We start from the raw sequence: 17,362 nt of genomic DNA, 5'->3' as shown, positions 1-17,362 counted from the left end.
TGGAAAGAGATATCATCTCGCGAAGAAAGCCAAGTTTCGGACAGAGCAAAAACATCACAATTGAAGTTATGAATTAAAAATTTGAATGTATCCAATTTAGGGATAAGACTACGACAATTCCACTGTAAAACAGTGATATCTCCGACCTCTCTATTTGAATTAGACATCAAGAGAGATAATCATTGCAAGGAGGGGCCATGTTTGCATCAATTGTTGCAAAATTGTCTTTAATACTGGAAGCATTGAGATGACAATGGTTCTGATGGAGTCGGAAACATTAAAACACTTGAAGATTTGATCCAAAAGGTCAGACAACTTTATAAATCCCGATTGGGAAGTTGAACTGGACGGAAAAATAGGGACAGTTGGGGTTTTTGATGTCCCCTCGAGTGCTGGGTCGTTCGAAGATGAAATATTCCCACGGAAGCCAGGAGGAACCTGATTTTGCTTGTCCGCTGCACTCGATTTTTTAGGCAAGCTAACAGAGGATATAACCGTGGGGACTTGTTCTTGAACTTTGGGAGTGGTCACATTTTTGCGCCGGGGATTCCCTTTGAAAATAAACGGTGTGCCCTCGCTAGCTGTGTCCGCTTCCATTTCATCAACTGGCAACGCGGAAAAGGTATTGTGTGTTGAGATTGGTTGTTGTTGTTGAGCCAGTGGAGAAGCGCCCTTTAAAATTTCCGCAAAAGTACGTTTCGAGCGTTCCTTTAAAGAGCGCTTCTGCTTCTCCCAGCGACTCTTGTAAGTTTCACAAGCTGAGAGCACGTGTGGGGATCCTCCGCAATATGGACACTTATGCTCAGTCGCACTGCAGGATTTCCCCACATGTTGCTCTCCGCAAGTGGCACAGCGCTCCTTGTTGGCACAATAATCTGCTGTGTGACCAACTGACTTGCATTTGTTGCAAGTCATGGGCTTTGGCACGAAGAGTCGCAGTGGTAGCCTCAATTTGTCTACCATAACGTAGTCAGGGAGGGCGGAACCAGCAAAAGTTACTCGAAACGAGTCGGACGGCGTGAATTTTGTTTTTCCCTCTTCCTGGGACACTTTTCCTAACTGTTGGCAGTCCAAAATTTTAACTATCGACCGAGGAAGCTTTTTAAATCTGCCATCTCCCTTTTTTATAAATTCGCTCGTCAGACCCGTTTCTGTAATCACCCCCGAAATTTCTACGTTATGGCAGGGCACATAGGCGCGATATTCTAGGATGAATCTATTGTCGACAACAATTTCGTTAGCTTGCTTCCGATCAGCCACGACAACACGCAGTTTGTTCGGTCTAACCTTTCTCATTTCGACCACGGAGGAATAATTTTTTGTCAGATCTTTCATAATCTGAATGACGTTCAGCGATTTCCCGTTGGGTTTGGGCCGGAAGAAAACAACCCATGGACCATTTCCAGGTGCATCCTCTGGATAAACCTTGACACGGGGAGAGGACAAAACAGAAGAAGAAGACGAGGACGAGGTTTGGGCGGGAACGGGGACGGTAGAGGGGGGAGATGAGGTGGATGGTTGAGAGGGATCAGGGACAACAGATGAGGAATGCGAGGTCGATGGTTGAGTTAAAACGGGGGGGGTTCGGGGGATGAGTGGCGAGGTTTGTGGATTTCTTAGAGGGGGGCTTTTTAATCGACGACTCTTCTGTATCACACGGAACGCGCTTAAGCGACTTTCCGGCACCTTTTTGTGCAACGGAAAGGGAGTCATCGAAGGAGATCTCCATATTAAAAGACCCCCCACCTTCATCCATCATTTATGTGGCTGATAATTGCAATAGTTTGAATGATTCAGCCATTTGTTGTTGAAATATATTTTCTTTTAGAAAATCAAGAATTATATTGGAAAATACATACTAATCGATTATTTTGTGTAATGATTATTTTGTTGTAATGTTTTGGTTCAGTTAGAGTGGACCAAATACACATAGCCATGTCCTTGATTGAACTTAAACAGTTTTTTTTTCGTAATACAGTCTAATACTAACTTTAATACACATATTACTTTCGTAATACAGTACATACTAACTTGAGGGGACCATCGAGTTATGGAGAGGAAAATGCTTGTAAAATCAATTGAAAGTGCCATGCAATCCATCGAGTTAGGGAAAATATCGAGATACAGAACATCGAGTTAGGGAAAGTTAACTGTAATACCATTACACGACCTTGTTAAAGATAGACTCAGAGCTGTAGAAAAACAATTGGTGAAATGATTGGAAGTTACTAAAACTACACAGTTTCGAACTTTGAGTTCGATACTAGAAATTATAATTATTTTACTCAGTTCGATCTGATTGAAAACCTTCAATGTATCAGTGATGGTCATCTTAAAATTGGTGTGATTGGATGGGATAGGATGTTTGGCGATTAAACGCAATACCATGTTCTACAGGAGGGAGTACAAACGTGAAGGTATAATTCCCAGCATTCGATCGATCCCCGGATATAAATCCACCGGGTTCTCCATTTTGAATATCTTGCATGCTAAGATCAGTACCAATAGATACCAGAGTGTGGACACCCAGAACCAAACCAGTGAGTAGGGAAGGTTAAGAGTTACTGGATGTGCATATTGGGGATTCTTTTGCAGCTGGCCTCAGAGCTATGGCTCACGTGAAAGGTGGATGCATCATCAATTTGGGGACAGAAATTTGAAAGGTTGTGTCCGAGACATGACTGCAAGTCGATGTAGGATTCCGTTACGATATTTGTAGCATGTGAATTTTGAATATCTGAGTCGCAGTCGACTACGTGTTATGGCGGGTTTACATTGAGGAGATCTATAGCTATAGATGGATTTATTCACGTGAAAATAGGTGTAAACGGGTGAGAATAAATATGATACACTTATTCGAGGTATATCTTCTTTCTTCTTCAATGGCACTAACGTTCCTAGAGGAAATTCGTCGTCTCAACGTAGTATTACTTGCGTCATTTTTATTAGTACTTAGTTGAGATTTCTATGCCAAATAACACGCCTTGAATGCATTCTGAGTGGCAAGCTCTAGAATACGCGTGATCACAGTGCAAGTCGGAGGAAATTTCTTTGACGAAAAATTCCCCCGACCAGAACGGGAATCGAACCCGAACACCCGGCATGTTAGTTATGACGCTAACCACTCGGCCACGGGAGCACATTCGAGGTATATATAACTTGAAAAAATTCAACATATGTAAACGCTTGTGAGTTTCTCACAAGCCGTGACAACCGTGACCGGAATAAATAGTTCCAGAAAATAATAGTAACAGAAACGACAGCTCAGAAAAAGTGTAGAAGACTAGAAATAATGTGGCGCGGGAAAAACATTATGAGTATAAATACATACCTCACAGGAAAAAGCGTGATTTCTGTTATAAATTATTTTTTTCATTTCCCAAATTTATTCTGAAGTCCCCATTTAACGAGGATAATGAATCGGAGCGGCCCAAGGCGCCAAGGAGACGCGATCCGGGTTAAGTGCGATACACATTCAACGTCCCGTAATCGTGAAGTCATCGTAAAAGAATAAAATGTCAAACATTATCCCATGGAAATCACCGGCCAATTTGACGTCGGCAATATAAATCCAAGAGAATAGTCGACGGGACGGTGACGGTGAAGTTGTATGTGTATCCGCCGACCCGCCGTCGGAAGTGGCGGTGTCTCGCACGCGAATCTGTTTTCCACTGATTGCCCAGATAGTTTGAAATATAGGATACGAACCTTTAGGTCCTACCGAGTTTTAGCGAGCGTCGGACGACATACGTTTGCCTTATGCATTATGTTTGCCCGATGCAAAATCATAACTCGTATACTCGCGCACGGTATCACAGACCGTCTTATATCCATGATGTTTTTCCCGCGCCACAATATTTCTAGCCTACTACACTTTCACTAAGCAGCTTCCTTCATTCGTGGGTTTTGAGTTTTGAATGCAACCGGAAGGGAAATATGGTAGACATTTTTAAGCATGTGAAACTGTCGAAGTGCGCTAAGAAATATCCGGTTTACAGGTTATATGTATCAACAAGAACCAGAACCCTACCAACACGCCAGAACACCACCCAAGGTAAAATGTCATACAAAATCACAATAATAGTGTATTTAAAAAAAAAATAACGAAAAATGCGGATTTTGATGGCCAATAATGTGTACACATTGCGGAATAATGGTGGTGGTGGGACAAATATATAATCCCCTGTGACCGAGTGTATTTCAACACACGATCACAATGTTTAGGGCGCCTTGACAGGTCGGCCAGCCTCCATTATCTACACAGTACCTCAGGGCCGATAACTTCCACGCAAAAGATAAATAGAAAATGAAAGAGAAAGAAAGGGAGAGAAAGAATTTGCAATCCCAATCTCCTTAGTCACCTTGGTTCAGAAGTCTGTGCTGGGGAAACACATTTCAGTCGGAACAAAAATGCCCCTGACTTGCATGTATTTACAATGCCAATTTCACCACGCTCCATGGATTTGAAGTCTGTGTTAGGGAAACACATTCCAGTCGGAACAAAAATACCCCCGACTTTCATGTATTTGCAATGCCGATTTCTCTTACGCTGCTTGGTTTTGAAGTCTGTGTTAGGGAACACATTTTGGTGAGAACAAAAGTCCCCATACTCTCATGTGTTTTCAATGCCGATTTTCCTAAGGCTGCTAGGTTTAGATGGCTGTGTTGGGGAAACCGTAAATCGGGCCATATGCTTTCTATATTTATTTATGGCTTGCGTAATGAAACACGGCATACCCCAAAATTTTATATGCGTTGCTCTCAAACGAGCAATTTGTGTGACCAATTAGCCCCTCTATATATGAAAAAGAATATTCATGGAAATTCAATAAAAATAATTTTAAAAGCGATTTCCATTAACACTTAAAATTAATACGTACAATAAACTTTTGTGTTACGTTCGAGTCGATTTTATTCATTGTTATTAACCAGTTTTAGAACACTTTTTTTAATGCGCAAACCGTGAATGATTTTTGGCAAAATCGGAACAATGTCCGTTTTTTTAACCTACTTAATAAAAAGTTGTTCCAATTTGCTTATTTTATTGTATCAGCAATTTGCTATTTTTCATCCATAGATCGCTAATTTTTTGGACGCTGAGATTCCAAGATATCGTCACTGACCAACTTACCCCTATGACCAACTAGCCCCACCATACCCTACGTTTGATCAATTTCACCCCGGCGATTTTCACAAATCGTAATCTCTTTGAAGCCCCTGAAGATTATACGGAACGATCTTCAAACAGCTTTTCTACCTCGGTTGCGCGTTGACCTGTAGGCTCCTCCGTGTTGAAGCACTTGAATTTGCTGATATTTTTAAAATGCAAAATTAGAACCTAAAAACACCGGTTTTTCATCTAGGAAATGTGAATCAAATTTTAAAAAAAACTAAAAGTTTAAAAATTTTCGCACACTAAATATCCTTCTGGTGGGTCTCCTAGTCGTGTCGGAAATTCATACACAATTCGCCGAAAACGAGCAACCAAAAATTCTTAATGTTAGGTTTTGCGAAATCAAAAACCGTACTCGAAAAAAAAAATGCAACACCCCAAACTCAGAAAATTATTATATGTCGGATATATATGAAACTATCAAGGAATAAATAAAAACATATTAGCTATGTTTTTGCTAGGTTGGATTATTCAACCTCCTCCCCTAGGCAAAATGCCCACACCTTGGACGTAACGTTACCCTTCCAATCCTGTGCACACTTGCGCCATCTTTTCTAAATAAAAGAGACGGAAAGATAGAGAGAAAAAGAAAGAGCGAATGAGCGAAAGAGAGAGAGAGAGAGAGCGAAAGAGAGAGAGAGTGAGAGAGAGAGAGCGAAAGAGAGAGAGAGCGAAAGAGAGAGAGAGTGAGAGAGAGAGCGAAAGAGAGAGAGGGAGAGAGAGAGAGAGCGAAAGAGAGAGAGAGAGAGAGAGAGAGAGAGAGAGCGAAAGAGAGAGAGAGTGAGAGAGAGAGAGCGAAAGAGAGAGAGGGAGAGAGAGAGAGAGCGAAAGAGAGAGACAGAGAGAGAGAGAGAGAGAGAGAGAGAGAGCGAGCGAAAGAGAGAGAGGGAGAACGAAAGTGAGTTAGAGATAAGGAGAGAGAGAAAAAAAAAGAAAGAAAGAAAGTGAGAGAGAGAAAGAAAGAGAGAGGATTTTCTACCTTCGAACCCCATTCTGGAGCCCTCGCCGCCGCCTTTGTTTGGTGGTTCGATAGCTGTCGATTCGTAATTCAAGTTCAATCTCGTCAACGCGAGTTTAGTCTACCATTGGGCTGTCTACCTCGGGTCCGAAGGGAGTTTTCTAAATTCGATCTGGCAACAAGATACACCTCGCACGACCAAACAACGTGCTCGATGTCGTGGTAACCTTGGTTACAAACACAGAGATTGCTACTGGCAAGATTGAAACGAAAGAGTAGCGCATCTAACGAACAGTGATTGGACATGAGTCGGGAGAAGGTGCGAATAAAGTCCCGACTCAAGTCCAGACTTTTGAACCATGGTTTGAGGCTAACCTTAGGGGAAATTGAGTGAAACCACCGGCCCAATTCATCTTCATTCCATTTGCGTTGCCAATTAGCGATGGTATTTTTACGGACTAAAGAATAAAATTCATTGAAGGCGATTTGACGCTGATAAATGTCGCCCTCAATCGCACCTACCTTTGCTAATGAGTCAGCCCTCTCATTACCCGGAATGGAGCAATGTGAAGGGACCCAGACAAAGGTAATGACATAACAGCGTCTGGATAAAGCACTCAAAATTTCTCGTATTCTGTCAAGGAAGTACGGCGAGTGCTTTTCCGGCCTCACTGAACGGATAGCTTCGACAGAGCTCGTTGGTAATCTGAATATCCATGGATATCTTGCTTCATGGACAGATCAAAATGCACAGAGGAATTGATGTAGTCAGGGAATCAAACACGGTTGGGAATATAAGAAGAAGGATCAACCTGCATGGAGATGAATTCATGATATGAACTCATGAATCCGGAGTGAAAATTTAGCTCGATCAGCTGCTCAAAATTTCCGATCACCAATGGGTTCATAACCTTACACCGGATGAAGAACCGAAGAGATAATAAATTGAAGCGATCTTTTAGTGGGAGTAGGCCTGCCAAAACCTCGAGACTCATGGTATGCGTTGAGGGCATACATCCCAACGCGATACGGAGACAAAGATACTGAATTCGCTCGAGTTTAATGAGGTGTGTTTTGGCAGCTGATTGAAAACAGAAACTGCCATACTCCATCACTGAGAGAATAGTTGTTCGATACAACATTATAAGATCTTCGGGATGGGCTCCCCACCAGGTGCCGGTAATTGTACGGAGAAAGTTTATTCTTTGTTGGCATTTTTTACTCAGATACCTAATATGGGCCCCCCAAGTACATTTGGAGTCGAACCAGACCCCAAGATACTTGAATGACATAGCATGAGTGATCGGTTTACCCAAAAGTTGAAGCTTTGGTTTTGCTGGTCTATGCTTCCTAGAAAAAACCACCATCTCTGTTTTCTCCGTGGAGAATTCGATCCCTAGCCCAATGGCCCAGGTTGAAAAATTGTTCAAAGTATCTTGTAAGGGTCCTTGCAGGTCGGATTCGTTAGATCCTACGACATACACCACTCCATCATCTGCAAGTTGTCTTAGGCTGCAATTTTGTGTAAGGCAATTGTCAATGTCGCTTACATAGAAGTTGTACAAAAGGGGGCTTAAACATGAGCCCTGGGGGAGGCCCATGTAAGAGAACCGACTTACTGCCGAATCTCCGAGAGAAAAGTTCAAATGTTTCTCACAAAGCAAGTTATATAACATATTATTCAATAGAGGCGGCAGACCCCGAGAGTGTAATTTGTCTGACAAAACCTCTATTGAAACAGAATCAAAGGCCCCCTTTATGTCCAAGAATACTGAAGCCATTTGTTTTTTTTCGGCGTAAGCCATTTGAATTTCTGAAGAAAGCAACGCAAGACAATCATTCGTGCCCTTGCCCCTGCGGAACCCATATTGTGTATCTGAGAGTAGGCTTTTCGTTTCAACCCATCGATCAAGGCGAAACAAGATCATTCTCTCCAACAATTTCCGTATACAAGACAGCATTGCTATTGGGCGGTACGAATTGAAGTCGGACGCGGGTTTTCCGGGTTTTTGAATAGCTATAACTCGTACTTGTCTCCAATCATCTGGAACAATATTATGCTCCAGGAACCGATTGAATAAATTCAACAAGCGATGTTTCGCCACATCAGGGAGGTTTTTCAGCAAGTTGAACTTAATTCTATCCGATCCCGGAGCAGAATTGTTACATGAATGGAGAGCAAGAGAGAATTCTACCATCGAAAACTCGGAATCAAGATCGCACCTATCTTGTGAAATATCTCGAACAATTTTTTGTACGGGAACGGAATCGGGACAAACCTTCCGTGCAAAATTCAAAATCCATCGATGTGAATATTCCTCGCTTTCATTCGTTGAAGAGCGATTTCTCATGTTTCGAGCCACTTTCCATAATTTTTTCATTGACGTTTCTCGTGACAAACCTCCCACGAAATTTCGCCAATTAGCACGTTTTTTCCCTTTGATCAAATTTTTGAACTGATTCTCAAGGGCTAAATACGTTTGAAAATTTTCAGGGGTTCCACGTTTTCGAAAAGCTTTAAATGCATTTGATTTATCCTGATAAAGCTTGGAACATTGGCTATCCCACCATGGATTGGGAGGCCTTCGACGAATAGTGGAACCTGGGATGGGTTTCGTTTGAGCGCGAACCGCGCTGTCATATATCAAACGAGAAAGGAAGTTATACTCCTCCAATGGAGGTAAACCATCTCTGGAATTGATGGCTAGAGTAATCGCGTCCGCATATTTTTTCCAGTCAATGTGTCTTGTGAGGTCATATGCCATGTTTATAGATTCAGAAGAACTCGACCCAGTGGTGATGGAAATTTTGATTGGCAAATGATCACTACCGTTGGGATCCTGAATTACATTCCACTTGCAATCTAACGATAGTGAATTCGAGCAAAGCGAGAGGTCAAGAGCACTTGGGTTAGCAGGAGGTTTAGGTACACGTGTTGTTTCCCTAGTGTTCAAAACGGTCATATTGAAGCTGTTACAAAGGTTACTGTATCAACAATGAACGATTGTCGTCGTAAAAATTGTGTTGATATCAATAAAATTATTATGTTTACGTTATATAACGTAAGTTATAGCAACTCTAACATTGGTTAAGCAAATTGTATTGCAGAGCTCGGAACACTACCACGGCTGCCTATGCTTTCAAATACAGTAAACGTAATGTAATACTTTTCACATTCAATCAAAATGCCTCGGCCAACGAAGGGTTAAGGCTCTCGTGAATATGTGAAAACAATACGATCAACGAAGGAAAATATTAAGGAATTATCAACATCGAGTTACTATGCGGAAGAACTCGTTAATACCAAAAGAGGCCCAATTCGCATGTGCTATAAATTTGCTCATGTTACGCTCGCGTTTAATCAGAATTTTACTTCATGTGCAAATACACCTTCTATATATATTTATATTTGCAATTGTTCATCGGAACATATCGTTCATACATTTTACTTTAGTATTGAATTGTTATTTTTTTTCAAATATATTCAAAGACTATAGAATTACTATGGAACTCGCTTTCGCGGATGAGCGGAGTTCCACTGTAGTAATATGTCGTTTGTTTATTGGCAACACAGCTTGTGATGAAGATGCTCACTGGATTTTCCAATAAGATCTGAGGAATTAACAGCATCAGGATCGAACGGATACAATTCACATCGCCGGAAACCGTTGTTCAATGTCGATTATAGGTTCGTCATTCCATCCACAGCTTTTGAGTTGTATGAAAAAGCTGACGTCCAGCAGCTAAATGATTTGAGTGGACTTTTGTGGAAGACAAACCAGGATTATGGGCCTGATTCTCGAATACACTTCACGGTGGAAACGAAATAAACGTCACGCCATTGAACTACGTTTTACGAGTTAGTGAAGTGTTGAAGATAATGATGAGTTTTCAGGCAGAATGAGCACTTTTCAAATAAAAAATCATTAATGAAAATTAACTTCTTCGTATCAAACTGGTGTTTAATGTGGGTGGAAACTCAATACTAACTTCTTCGTATCAAACTAGTGTTTAATGTGAGTGCAAAACTTTGTTTTCTTCATGTGGTATAATAATCTTATACAAAAATTTTATCTGAAGATAATTTAATATTATAATGATATGTTTAGTGGGAAACTAATCTCGTATCCAGATGTCGACACCGTACCGTTGTCATCGCGAATACGTTTCATTCCGTTTCCACCGTGAAGTGTATTCGTAGTGTATTCGAGAATCAGGCTCTATGTTTTTTTCCGTGCATAGCAGCATCGTTTCATAAAAGACGTGTGTTTTATGTCCATTTTGAGAGAGGTAATAGGGAACGATATTCTCTGCTGGACAAAGCCAAGTGTAAAAAACTTAATTGAGAAACAGGAACAATCCGGGACATCCAACCTGATCCCATTCTTGCTGCAGCCCAGCAGCAGCCGGTATCCCGTTTTTAAATGGATTGGAACGAGCTGATTTTCTCACTTAATATGTTTCGATTAGCAGTAATCTCTTTGTGTTCACGGGGAATCCAGCTCTTGATTTAGCTAACAGCCATTCAACTATTCGTCCTTCTGTGGGAAGGGCGGTTGCTTTTCCAGGACGGGGTCTGGAATACTTTCCCGCGCAGTGTTGAATACGGAATTCCGTGCAATTTGGCCGCCTTTCGAACGGAAAATCCGGATTTCACCATTTCAACAGCGTCTGATATATTCTACCTATTATATTGCACGCGTTTCTGACCGGCGTTTTTTTATTCATCGCAAAAGAGCAAATCGGCCTGATTCTACGCGGCGTGTGAGGTGAGATGACAATTGTCACATCACCATCACGCAACTCTCCTCACTCTATTCCTACAGTGACAAGGCGTTCATTCTGCTGGTTGCCAAGTCTGATCAGAGATGCCACATTCGCACATATGTTCACGAATTTGCAGACATTTAACTTTTGTCACAACCTTTTATTCCTGCTGCAGGCTGTTTAAAATAGTGACAAAACATTATTGATTCCAAGTGATAAACGAAGCTGGCTAGTATGTCAGATATTAGCACATATTTACAAACATTTCAGATTTTTATCGCATATATTTGAGAAAAAACATCTGGCATCCCAGAATTTTATTTGTTTCGCTCAGAGAGGTCAGATATTTGTTTTGCTACAGTCAGTACCGTATCTATCTGATTTAACTTGGCCTGTTGTTAGCATGAAAATTTCGTTGTGTATCAGAACATTATGCCGAATTTGCAGGTATTTGAGATTTAGTGATTCTATCCTGTATCCTGTTCGGTGATGATGACTCGCGGCTTGATAGATTAAACACAGGTCCATGTGGTAGATATATTTTAGAGAAAATAAAAAGATTTCATGAAATGTAAACAATTCCGGTGTGCTTATTCGTCTGATTGAGGGATAACAGATTTACTACTGCTTTGACAAAAAATTCAAACTACTTGCAATTCGTCACTCGCACTGTGAAAATTGATGATAAATTGAATTTATTGAAACATACAATACCATTATTATCGATTCTATACGACCCGAAACGACACTTATTATTCCTCTTCCATTTTTCATTTGTTTTTATGCGCTGTCGACACCTCAAGACATATCGACGATTGTCACCTAAAAATCCCAGTTCATGTGACAATCGTCACGTATATTTAAGAGCGGGAATACGGTGAGAGTTCATTCAAGTGAGATTTCTCACGGCATACGCCTGATGGAATTGCGTGACATAAGTGTCAATTGTCATCTCACCTCGCACGCCACGCAGTCTCAGGCCGAATGAGATCCGTTGGGTAGAATAAAAAATAAGTAGAAATATTGGTATCCTTGTTCCAGCCATGTTTATTTTGGTGATAACTTATCGAATTAGAAATGAAAATATATTAACAAACTAAAAATCAAAGCACTGTACCTGTATCCTTAAGTTTTTATTGCACTCGGAGATTCTTCTTCTTCTTTGTTTTGAAGAGGCTTTAAGGCCTCTAACACTCGGAGATTTTCAATCGTTTACACTTTGTAAATTGATAACAACAGTGCATAATGATGTTAGCCACTTTGCTAAGGAAAACAACAAATATGGTGAATGACAGTGCGACGACCAAATTTGGCTGAAATTTGTACAGTTAAGCGTAACTAATTGTACCTGGTTGCCAATTTTTCGAATAGTTATAGTTTAGCAAGTATACACAAATATAATTTATCGGGAGAAATAAGCTAGCTAGTGAGAAAAACTCCAAAAAAAAATGGGTGGGTTATATCTATGATATAACCGCAAGGTTGACGTGGGACTACCTTAGCTTAGCAATCATTTATTTGTATTGATTTAATTTTTGATTGAATGAAACAATTTCCGAATTCAATTGAATTCAATATATTTGCTTTGTGAGTAAAAAGTATAATGCCATGTGAGATCAATTCATGCATTTGGATGGATTATGTTCTTCGTTACAAGTAAATTTAATGACAGTCCATTTACTTTTGGTATGATGACATCTTTGTTAGACAAACACATTTCAGTCGGAACGAAAATGCCCCCGATTTGCATGTATTTGCAATTCCGAGTTCCCCAAACACTTTCGTTTAGAAGTCTGTAATAAGTAAACACATTTCAACCGAATTGCATGTATTTGCAATGTCAATTTCCCCACGCTCCTTCGATTTGAAGTCTGTGTTAGAGAAACACATTTCAATCGGAAGAAAAATACACCCGACCTGCATGAATTTGCAATGCCAATTTCCCCTGACACCTTGGTTCTGAAGTTTGTGTTGGGGAAACACATTTCAGTCGGAGTAAAAATGCCCCCGACTTGCATGTATTTGCAATACCAATTTCCCCACGCTCCATGGATTCGAAGTCTGTGTTAGGGAAACACATTTCTATCGGAATAAAAATGCACCCGGCTTGCATGTATTTGCAATGCCAATTTCCGCACGCTCCATGGATTTGAAGTCTGTGTTAGGGAAACAAATTTCAGTCGGAACAAAAATACTCCCGACTTTCATGTATTTGCAAAGTGGATTCCCACAGGTACAATGATTTTGAAGTCTGTGTTCGGGAAACCGTAAATCGGGCCAATCAAAACGAGGCAGTTAGGGCGTTTAGATAACGCTTGACATTTCACAGTTATTCAATTGTTTATCTAATGAAAAATAACATTTTATTGATTGCGATAGAAGCGTAGAAATATTTCGTATCAATTGATGCAAACATCTTTCCGATCCAGTAAGAAATGTTCGAGTTATAAGCATTTGGAATCTTTCATTTTTTTCTGCATGTTCTGTGTTTAGGTTTCCATTTTACCCCCCATATACTCCGGTTAGACGTAGTCCCACGTCAAAAAAAGTATTTTATGTCAAGTGAGCGGAATTATGTACTGGCTGGTATAAGGGTGCTTCGCTTTTGCATTTCTTTTCGTTTGGTGTTCGATTAAACAGTCGATGCAGTTAGCTAGTGTATGGTTTTAGTGCCCTCACAAGTTCAATGATAATAAGGTCTCGGAGTTCAAAATCTAAAACAACCCTTCACACTATCGAGACAACATTTCATAACATTTATTTTTGCGAATGACTTTTTTCGTTGTTATCACAATTTTGAGTCTAGAAAAAAAGTATACAAACATAATGAGGAAACATGGCTAGCGATGTAAAAATGATCGCTTCTAACATTTGGTCATAAAAAATCTACTCTACGTTTATCGACATACCAAAATTTGCCTATTGTCATGGATCAGCACCAGTACCGACAAATGTTTAGATATTATTTGATAAAAATACATACTGTGTAAATTTGATAATGAATACATTTTTCAATTCGATGCCCAGAGGAATGAAACGAGCGGCAATAATGACACAGTTTAAGAGAATGTGTATTTCCCACGTTATATCAGTTTTGTAAACAGGTTCTCATAATTTTTCGTTAAATGATTTATCTATGTTTAATATTCTTCTTCATTCCGCGCGGCGAGTGACGTGAGATTTCAAAGTTCACTACTTTATTCTGGAAACCACTTTACTTTTTAGCTCCTATTTGAGGCTCGAGTCGATAACAAATGAGGACACGACTTCAAATCTCACCTAGTGACGAACTATAGTCACGCCATTCGCCTACGGGAATGCTGTCACTTGAGCCATCTCACGTCATTCGCCGCATAGAATAAGGGGGATTAATTGAAATTAATTTTTTTTTACAAGTATCTCAAGCTGCCATGTTCGTACCGATGATTATGATAGTTTTTTTTGTTGAATTGAAGATCGTTAAAAAACAAGCGCTGTGTAAAAAAAAGTTTGAGCCTCTCGTGGGTTTGGTGGGCCTGGACCAAAGTTAATAATGAGCATTAGCAGAAGACTGACACACAATGATATTTTTATGTGGGGTCTGAAGTGGAAACCAGAATTGAGATAGATCATTCAGAATTGTCGTAACCTATCTTTCATCAGGTGAATACATCGATTATTTCTGAATTGTAGCAGATCTCTTTTATGTTCTGAGTGAAACTTTTAGATATTAAATAGGTTATAGGAAGTAGAGAACTATGATTATGTTAATGTCAATACGGATAGGAGTAGTATTGTTTGTTTTTTTCACAGTCTATCACAATTCTATTAATAATAATCTATGCTTGCGACAGGGCCAGTTCGCTTTGTTTTTTATAATACTGGTTTCTGGATATGTTTAAGCATAAATATTATCTATAAGATAAATCGTCCTGATCAAACCTTTGTAGTGGTATAAGGTGAGCCATCATCAACGGTTTGCTTTTATTTTGTTTGTTAACAGTAATATACTCGGTTGAAGAATAATACATATACAGCCTTTAAAATTAGGAACAGTTCAAATCAGCGTCCTTGTTTGAACATGTATTGTTAGCTTCCAGAAATCATTTGATGTTATCCGTGTTAACCAAAATCCGCCCATGACTTCCATTGCCTTGAATACACCGTACATCTCATTCAATGAAATCTGGTCTGTTTCTATTTTTACATCAGCTAAAACCATTCGGCATTTCATGCTCATATTAATTTTGCCCACCGCCCGATTGCATCCCGTTCGCAACATCAGCGCAACAGTAGAGAAAACGAAAAGTTGCGTTCCACATTTACAATTTCTCGCCTGCGGGCAATAATTTGTTATTCTTTCACTCCCACACACTACAATGTTTAACACCCACTACTAACCACAGCCATAGGCAAACGGTTTGAAGCGCATCTATTATACTGTGTGAGGACGGAATCTAGCGAAATTTGAAAAAAAAACCGATCGCGAGATGAAAATTTCCCGAACTATTATTAAACGAAACAAAAAAAAACTACCACTGATTCTTCAATATGTTTCTTCTCTCTGTTTCTAGGCTGCGGATGCATCTAAGTTGCACAGTTTGAGTGAGGTGTTGCAGCAGAACGAAATCAAGCATAAACTGTGGATAGAACAACCGGAAAATCTTGCCACCTGTATTGCCCTGAAACCCTATAAGAAAGAAGACGTTCAGAAGTATGTAAAGAAGTTTAAACTTCTTAGCTAGGAATGTATGTGTATTTTGCAATTTCTCCGTTAACTGATTGTTGAGGAAAGAGGAAAAAAGTTGCCGAAATCTCCCAAAAAGACTTCCATGTGTTTTATTGCTCCGAAGGATTATTATGTTTGCGTTCAATCTATCTCCGAATGATGAACCTGATCCCGCTGGTATACCCGTAACATTTAGAAGCTGGGAGCGCCGTAACATTCCGAGCTTCTTCCATTTATTACTCAATCATACGTTTTTCGAGTCGAGCGAAATGTAAATATATCGGCGAAATGAGGAATTGCGCAAACAGTACAGCTCTGCGTTGAAAATTTGGTAGATTGAGATCATCGGACCAAATGGTTACGCGTTGCCCGATTGCCAGACTCGAAATCCAGTTGTAGGAATCTGACAAGACGCATAAAGTGATTCCAGAAAAGTCCGATCTAAATTTTTCTGCGGTCTACTTAACACTCCTATACTCGCGCATTGGTCTTTCAGACCGAGAAATCAATAATTCGTTAATTTCTCAGAAAATATCAACACTACTTCTTCTTCTTCTCTGTTTTTAACTTTGCAGTTCATTCGCCTCTAACAGATCAACACTACGACTTTGCGATTCCCTTTAGCTTCGTTATTCGTCGTTCGTCATCGTTTAGCGTGTCACATGTGTTGGTACCAAGGGGACGTGTGCCACTTTTTTAACACTTTCGGTCTGACACACCGACGCGAGAATAGGAGCAACTTTTTTGGACAAGTGCTTTTTTCATATTCTAGAATATTGTTAAATGAAATGTATAAATTAATGTTAGTGGCGTGGAATATTTATAGAATATAGTGCATAAGATCATTACCGGACTATTCTTATTTGATTTCAGTCCCTTTTGTACCTGGATTGAACGGATCCATATATTAACTATTCGTCGATATATTCGTCGTTAGATTCATACGTTCCAAATTAAAATATAAATGTTTGACTTTCTATAGTTATTCGCTAAATATAATGGTCATACATATACACTCTTGTGAAAGAATTTCACTTGTGGAAGAATTGTAAACAGTAAACTATGAACGAATCGGTGGTTTATGGTAATTTTTAACAACTACAGTTTTGGGGATATTTTTTTTATAATAAACAATATCGACAAGAAAACAAGACAAATAAAAGGAAGTTACTATAAATCCTTTTATATTATCTTTTTATGCCCCATCTAAAAAAGGTTTTAATTCTTAATTTACCAAGAATACAGAGACAAAGAATATTAGAAATATGCCAACTTTATATTCCAGAACCTTTATCATCTAGTAATTATCTAGAAGGTCGTTATACATTCTTCTCTTCGATAAAAGACCCGAAAAACACGAAACAACTGCATGAAATGTGAAAAATATGTTTGTTTCGAGCATGCAGTTATGCTATGTTCTGATTCTTACTTCAATGAAACCACAATCGTTTTTATGTTATTTTATAGCTCTTTATACTTCCATGAATTATATTCAGTTGCTTACTTTTAATTAATAACAGTGAAAAATTCGAATTTCGATATTTGTGTTGGAGTATCAAAAATTACTCTGTTTTGAGGAGGCTGAGTTAGATGACTATTAAAACATAATAAAGACGAATAAAACATATTTTAGGGGCTTTTCCATTCAATTGTACCCTCTTCTTCAAATAAATGCCAATAAAGCCTAAAATACACAATGGCAACATTACAGACAAGTTCAATTTTCGGTCTGTGACATCGTGCGCGAGTATACGTG

General features: G+C 39.5%; 1 protein-coding gene across 1 annotated transcript in view; it reads left to right on the top strand.

Annotated features, from left to right (window-relative positions):
* LOC129778415 (putative peptidyl-tRNA hydrolase PTRHD1) overlaps nt 1-15,704 on the top strand; it is a 28,963-nt gene extending 13,259 nt beyond the window's left edge. Inside the window, exon 3 of the mRNA XM_055785305.1 lies at nt 15,452-15,704. Within this exon, the coding sequence (XP_055641280.1) occupies nt 15,452-15,622 (171 nt within the window). The 3' untranslated portion in view covers nt 15,623-15,704. The remainder of the gene's footprint in view (nt 1-15,451) is intronic.
* Nucleotides 15,705-17,362: the final 1,658 nt, after the last annotated feature.

Source organism: Toxorhynchites rutilus, chromosome 3, assembly GCF_029784135.1.
Source record: "Toxorhynchites rutilus septentrionalis strain SRP chromosome 3, ASM2978413v1, whole genome shotgun sequence".
In the NCBI taxonomy this organism is placed as follows: Eukaryota; Metazoa; Arthropoda; class Insecta; order Diptera; family Culicidae; genus Toxorhynchites; species Toxorhynchites rutilus.
The sequence above is the reverse complement of the archived record's forward strand: the minus strand, read 5'-3'. Positions and strand labels throughout refer to the sequence as shown.